At 41.4% G+C, this 7,780-nt stretch overlaps 1 protein-coding gene across 1 annotated transcript in view; it reads left to right on the forward strand.

Annotated features, from left to right (window-relative positions):
• Nucleotides 1–1,059, forward strand: part of BSN (bassoon presynaptic cytomatrix protein) — a 175,605-nt gene extending 174,546 nt beyond the window's left edge. The window contains exon 10 of the mRNA XM_032239080.1: nucleotides 1,005–1,059. Coding sequence (XP_032094971.1) covers nucleotides 1,005–1,045 — 41 coding nt within the window. The 3' untranslated portion in view covers nucleotides 1,046–1,059. The remainder of the gene's footprint in view (nucleotides 1–1,004) is intronic.
• The last annotated feature ends 6,721 nt before the right edge of the window (nucleotides 1,060–7,780 follow it).

The raw sequence follows: 7,780 nt of genomic DNA on the forward strand, positions 1-7,780 counted from the left end.
CTGCTCTGTCTGTTAGCAGTCAAGATGCTGGTTATAACCTCAGAAACCATATACTGTTTGTGGACAGGATTTCAGGACCAGAACATGATCATCACTGACTTTTTTTTTGGGAAGTCCCACTCAGTGGTCAACCACCACGAATGGTCTATCACTCTCTGGTACAAATGCTAGTGATTTCTTGGGTAGTAATACCTTGTGGTTTATGGTAATTCTCTCCCAAATGAGTATCATTTGTGTCATTTATTTAGTTATGTGTTTTGTTTGTACAACCTTTTATGTCCTATTTTCTTAGTGTCAATCAAACAAAGTAAGTACGATTCAAAGAAAGTACCTTAAAAGATATTGGGAGGGGGGGATCACTCTAGCCCAACATTCCTGGTTAACTAAAGGAAGCTCTTTTATCCATCATAATTCCAGAGCTTCCTGCAAAATAATTACCTTTTCAGAGCTTTCGTGGAGGCCCAGAGGAAGCAAGGCACTTCAGTGCATGGAGATTGCATGGAGAAGAGCTATGTCCATTCAACAGGCTAATTCCACCAGAATTTTTGTTTTGTAAATTGTTTTCACTGAGTGTTGTATCTGTTATTACTACTATAAACTGCTCATGATGTGCTTTATGGATGTCATGCATAAATATTTTAGGAAAAAACTTGAAGTTCTGGTTAAAAGAATATAGAGCCATGAGGGCGAACCTACGGTATGTGTGCCAGAGGTGGCACACAGCACCCTCTCTGGTGGCATATGAGCTGTCACCCCAGTTCAGTCCGTGGCGCATATGCGCATGCCTCCTACCAGCCATCTGGTCTTTGAGTCTATGCCGCGCATGCATGGGGCGTGTGCAGGGTGTGCATACGCAGGAGTGGGCATGTGTGGGGGGTGCGCAAACTGAATTTTGGGGGTTCCGGTGTGCGCACGCATACTTTGGGCACTATAGAGCTTCAGACTCAACCTTATACTGTATCAGACAGTTGTAGGCACTGATTTGTCTTTCCTTACTTCAACAGCCGTATCAGCTTTTGGCAAGAAATTCACATCGTTTTGGTGAGAATACAATATTCGGTGAGTCATACTGGGTACTCCATGCACCATCCGCAATGTCTTTATCCATAACTACCAGGGCCATGTCAACGCGCTGAAATGCCAGAGCCCAGAAAATTCTTATTTATTACTTGAAAGAATTCTGTTCCCATCAGTGACCTTAAATTGACATGTCCCCTGAAGCAGGTTATCCTATTGCTGCTTAATCTGAGTATCCCTTTATTTTCACTTCTGTTTTCCTTTATTTTTTTTAGAATTTCCTTTCTCTTTACCAACAACTGTTTCTTTTTCTTGTTTCTCTCATCCCTGATTCAGCAGGCATTTGGGGAAATAAGTGAAATCTCATCCTTGCACTGGAAAAACCTATGAAGAATCCATTGGAATTCATTTGCCACTCTGAACTCTGGGTATAATAGTGAGTATCATCTATTTGTCTCCATTTCCACATCTGCCACGATGTATCAGGAGTAGAAATGTGATCAATAGTTGACTTTCATCAAAAGTGACTGAGAGACAATTCTTAGTAGATGCACAACATTACAGAAATTACCACAGAGGTCTAACAGTGCATATTGGGGCTATGCAGAATTTATTGTGTGTATTGAGCCCTAGAATCAGATTGTATGAAAAGTGAAGGGGCCTTATCTCTGCCACAGCACCTGCCTTCTGGGACAACATCCAAAGTTCAAATTGTCCTGTCCTCCCTCCCTTTAAATGAGCCTTGGCTCCCCCCCACCCCAACCCCAACCCCCAAGGCCTTGGCTTGGTTGATTGCTGGGCTTCTTTAGGTTGGAAGACAGTTTGTATTGTTCCCTCCGGGAAACGATTATTCTTGCCTGATTCTGTAATATTTCTTGCCTTTTTTAATTTGTGAGAAACCCAGCGTCACTCTGGAGTCAGACATCTCTAGAAATGTGTTTTAAAAATATATAAAAGAAATAAATCCTGGGTTTTTTCTACATTGCAGCTTTAAGGTACTGACAAGCTGGAAATGAAGCCAGCTTAAGAAATCTCTCAGCTGTCCACCCCTTCCTCCTTTCTGTCTATTCAGTTAACTTGCAATTCTGTCTGGACCAATGCCTGGTTAGTCAGTTGTATTGTATTGTATTGTATTTGGTTTATTTGTATGCCGCCCTTCTCCAGGAGGGACTCAGGGCGGCGAACAACTCAGGGGGGAAAGGGAACATAAACAACAGTACACATAATTAAAATACATGAAAATCACTCAGCCATACCAGTCGAGAGGGGAGGGGAACTCATCAACCCCAGGCCTGCCGGCACAGCCAGGTTTTGACGGCTTTCCGGAAGGCCTGGAGAGAGGTGAGGGTCTGAATCTCTGCGGGGAGTTCATTCCAAAGGGCCGGAGCTGCTACAGAGAAGGCCCTCCCCCGGGTAGTAGCCAGATGGCATTGGCTAGTGGACGGAACCTGGAGGAGGCCGACCCTGTGAGATCTGACGGGTCTTTGGGAGATAATTGGCAGCAGGCGGTCTCTCAAGTACCCAGGTCCAATACCATGAAGGGCTTTATAAGTTATGACTAGCACTTTGAAGCGTATCCGGAGACTGATCGGTAGCCAGTGCAGCTCACGGAGGATAGGTGCAACGTGGGTGTACCGAGGTGCACCCACAATCGCTCGCGCGGCTGCATTCTGGACGAGTTGAAGTCTCCGAATACTCTTCAAAGGCTGCCCCATGTAGAGCGCATTGCAGTAGTCCAGTTCCCCTGCTCCTCTTTCAATTTTCCATGTTGCTGAATTGAGTTCTACAAAGATAGCGACATGGAAGTCTAATAAACTATTCTTTCTTTGAAAAACTAGAGAGTTGCATGACCAATGATTATCGCAGTGGTAGTTCTCACTTACCAACCACAATTGGAACCAGCAATTCCATTGTTAAGTCGCTACGTATGATATCACTTGACCATACCAACTTAGGACATCAGTTCTGGCTGCCGTTATTTAGTGAATCCCTGCTGGTTGTTAATCACAACATCCCACGACTGCAACTTGCAACTTCCTGATGGCTTCCCCATTGATTTGCTTGTCAGAATCTCTCTGTGAAGGTTGAAAATGATTATAGCATGACTACGGGATGTTGTGATCATCATAAGTGCATGCCAATTTGGCCAAGTGCCCAAATTGCAATCACATGACTGCAGAGATGCTACAATGGTTTTTTTGTCCATTTGAAACAGCTCACTATAGATTTTTATTTGGGGAGGGGGGGAATGAATTTATCCCTGTTGGTATAACTTTTTCACACTCTTGCTTCAGTATACAGAATGAAATATGAACTGAGTATTCAGTACATCTGGGTTGGAGCAAAGAGGTGAGATGGAAAAAAATGTGGTCTCTTTGAGAAAACATGCTTTAATATATATTGTCCTGAGTGCTCCAGTATTGCATCTCAAATAGAAAGAACTAATTTAATTAGTACTCAATTGTTCAATTTTGACATTGCCATTTCTAGCTTTTTCAACCTTTACCTTCACTTTGTATAGTGAATACAACCACATTCCCCGACAAAATGATACAATGTATTCATACTTCTGCAACTAATGTCCAACATATTGTCCAATACCTATGGAGGGTGCAAAGATGTGGAAGATTGGATGAGCTCCTCCACTGATTGGGTTATTATTCACTTGTCATTACATATAAAAGATGCATCCTGTATCTTTTTTCAGAAGGTATTCTTGGGGACTCTAATTCTTGAAATATTATAAATATATTTCTGTGATTTTTTTTTTTTGTCTTATCAAGCTTTTGAAACCATGGAAAACCACTAGGCTCAGAGAACGAAACAGAAGAGCTATTCATACAAATTTATTCCTGTGGATGTCATAAGATGCTCTTGGAGGGTACCTGAGCCAACGGTCACAAAGGACTTTCAAAGCCACTGTTGTCAATCCGTGTTCTGCAAGCTCAAGGGTTGAAAGCAGATTCTTAGACTGAGAAGATGTACGTAAGAAGGTGCAATTAAGAGAAGAAGGGCTTGTCACACAGGCATGCCACTTTTCTGTTGCTTGAGATGTTTGGGACTCCAGAAACTACCTATGACTGTAGTTCCATTTGTGCCTAGCATCTGATTTTGAGAACCATGGCCTTCTCTTAGGATTATACACAAAGTTACTGAATTTTAACTCTAGTTCTTCATAGGTTTTTCCCATTCTTCAAAATGTGCTTGAACTGAGGGCTGGGAGCTGGATGCTCCATTCTCCTTCACATTCCAGTTTGCCCCATCAACCCCCATCCCTTCCAGTGTTTGTTCCCTCTCATCATCCCTGCAATGGAAAGTCTGGGACGAAGGGAACTCTGACTAGGACCTAACACTGTTTCACTACTGAGTTAAGAGGCCATAGGACTGAAAGGCAGTGCGAACTGGCTGACTATTGACTGACACAAATGCTGGCCAGGCATGTCTTATCAGCCACCCAAAGCCATCCTGAAGCCATTCTAAAGCATTCAAATGGCAGTGCTTTTCATTGTTAATGTTGTGCATTGTTTTATGTATGCCTGGGATTTTTTTGTTTTAAAAAAACAGCCTTAATCATTCCACTTTTATTTACATGTATACCTCATTGGTGCCCAGAAACTGGGGGCTTGGTTTATTATTTTTTGTGAGGTTCCTTTAATGTTTTTTCTTTTCTTTTCTTTTCTTTTGCCTAGTATCATACATCATTAATCTCTTAACTTTGTACTGAGTTAGCATCTGAGCTGTTGTCGGCAGAAGCAATAGAGTGCAGAAGGCTATCAAGAGCACAATCCAATGTGATGAGAAGAGCTTGCCTCTGCCATCCTCCTTTATCCTACTGTGCAATTCAAGTCCTTCTTAAGCCATTATCGGTGGGCATGCTCAGAAAGATGGAGGAGCTACTTAGGAACAGTGTGTTGGTAAACCTGCCCACTTGGAGCTCTTTGCACTGTAAACGGCAAGAGCCGAAAGAACACCCTGTGAAACAGCTCCTTCGGTGTTTTGGTTTTTTTTTACTTTTTTCGTTGTAAAAAAAAAATCCAGTAAATGTACAATGCTCCAGTTCCCATTTGTTTGTGCTGTTTCCTGCCCGTCTTTCATCCACGCTGAGCATGTTCAAGAACAACAATTCATTGGTGTGACCCATAGGAGCTTCCATTCACCAAGGGTAACAGCAAAATGATTCTCATGTCTAATGTTCTATGCAATGAAATTACAAAATTTTAAAGACAACTGTTAATATTTAATAAGTTCAATGTTATGTATAAGGATTTAATTGCAAACGTGCTATCAAGAACCTGGATAGATATATTTATATCAAACACCTGTGTGTATGAAGTTTCCAAATAGTGGCATGCTTCAAGGGACACTTTTGCCAAAGGGTAGCCATAGAGCCAGTGACTGTCTCTGTCTGTAGTAGAGCATGGCTTGCTACTTCTCTGCACGGTTTCATCTACTTAGAATGCTTGCCGTTCGTTCTTTGCTTGAAATTCTTTTTCTTTTCTTCCAGTTGGTTCATCTTCTTTACTGAATGCCATTACAGATTTATGCACTTGTTATTGAAGCCCTGTCGATGACACCAAGAAGAGTAATTATTCCACAGAACATTACACTAGATTTTATACATTTAATTACACTCACTCTAGGCCCCTTGACACGTCCTCTCCTGCCAACTGCCTAGGGTCTACTGTTAGGGGCTTCTTGGCATGGTCCAAACCTAATGTACATTCCTCCTGTCCAAAATGTAAATGAAAATCCTATTTAATCATTCAAAAATTACTGTTTAGAAAAGTATCCCAAGAATGAAATGACAATGCCAGCTGGCGGCCCCTCGGGGGAGGGCCTTCTCTGTTGCTGCTCCGGCCCTGTGGAACGATCTATGATCCAAACCTAATGTACATTCCTCCTGTCCAAAATGTAAATGAAATCCTATTTAATCATTCAAAAATTACTGTCTAGAAAAGTATCCCAAAAATGAATGACAATGCTGGCTGGCGGCCCCTCAGGGGAGGGCCTTCTCTGTTGCTGCTCCGGCCCTGTGGAACGATCTACCCGTAGAGATCCGGACCCTTCCCACTCTTTCAGCCTTCCGAGAAACCACTAAAACCTGGCTGTTCCGGGAGGCCTGGGGCTGTTGAACAAGGTCCAGCCCCACCTAAAGGGAATGTATGGTGTGTTGCTTTTTAAAATTGTATCTCTTTCTTTATTTTTAACTTTTAACTTTTATCTTGTTTCTGTAAGCCGCCCAGAGTCCTACGGGATTGGGCGGCATACAAATTTATTAAATTACTTAATTACTAATTACTATATTACAAACCTAGCAAGGGAGACTGAACAGGTCAGCCATTTTAATTAACACATCAATTCTACCTAATTCCTCTTTTCTGCATTTTGAACTTGGAGAGCAAAGGTGCAACTAATAACTGTTGGTACATATAGAACTACTCAACTTACCTTTCTGAAATTCTGAAAATGTGGAAGCTGAGAACCATCAGGTGGTTAGTTCAAGGCTGGAATAAATGCAGTGCCAAATCTGAAGCAACCCCGCGTGTTTCCACCAGGCCCTTAATGCAGGGATGGCAAAGCTATTTTCTCCCTGTAGGACTTGATTGAAAGCCAGAATATCATGCAAAAACTGGAACAAAATGTATACCTTTTATACTGAGAAATGGAGTGAAACAAGAAGAAGCTAATATATTTTACAAGTAAGAGTCTTCAAAATGTGGAAAGTTTATAATCTTTTGATACAGAAAATATAGATTGTGTTCCTGTTTGGCAATGCACTTGACAAGGATGCTACAGGTCCTTAATGTCACCTCTGTATAATAATATAATACAAATACATCAATAAGCTCTGAATCACACTGTGCAAGAAGGCATTTTTTTCAGGAGTACTGCTGACATATATATTTTAGAAATGTTAGAGATTGAAATAAGCTTTAGTAAAGGGAACTGGTAGGCCAGTGAGTAATTTCATGTTAGCCATAGTGATACCATCCAGGTATCAGGTTTGCACAATCAACAATTGTCTGCACAATCAACAGTTGATCCCAGCTGCTTGACTAAAATTCCTATCTAATACAAACGTACATGAGAATATGTTTCATATACTCATGCTTTGCCTTTGCTTGCACTTAAAACACCTTAGTTGTACACTGGAAAAGTGTATGATGTGATCCTTAGGTAAGTGTGTGTTATTTTAATAAGCCTTATTATTCTAAGACTGTTTTGGACAACTGGCATATAAAGTGATATATCACATCATATAAAAGCACTAACTTGATATTTTGTAAGCAGCATCCTAACAAAAGTCTTCCATGATTTCTACAAATTCAAAGCATAGTCTCCTAATCCTGACTCTATATTTTAGAATATATATTCATTTGCCCCTGATTCTGGTTTCTTAGGTTCATGAAGAAGGTTTACAAATGCCCACTGGCTCTGTTGATTGAAGTGAAACAAGGCAGATTGAAAATCTATCAGCTGCATGGACCGTGGAAACAGTACAGTTGCATCAGATCTCTGTTAGGGCAAGGACTCCATCTTTAATAGCCCTTTATAAGGGCAAGTAGGAAGCTAGATCTGACCACAGCTGGATACTGACCACAGACTTCAGCTTTTAAGTCAGGCTGCATACATATTGGCTGTATGACCCTTTGCCTGCTCTGTAGTCTGTAGTTTGAGTGTGAAACCTCTAAAGTTAAGGTAGTCATTTCCTGAGAGGCAGGGCTTGGTGGAAAAACTCCTTGGCTGTGTGTTGCTCCACAAT

Source organism: Thamnophis elegans, chromosome 2 (assembly GCF_009769535.1).
Source record: "Thamnophis elegans isolate rThaEle1 chromosome 2, rThaEle1.pri, whole genome shotgun sequence".
NCBI lineage: Eukaryota > Metazoa > Chordata > Lepidosauria > Squamata > Colubridae > Thamnophis > Thamnophis elegans.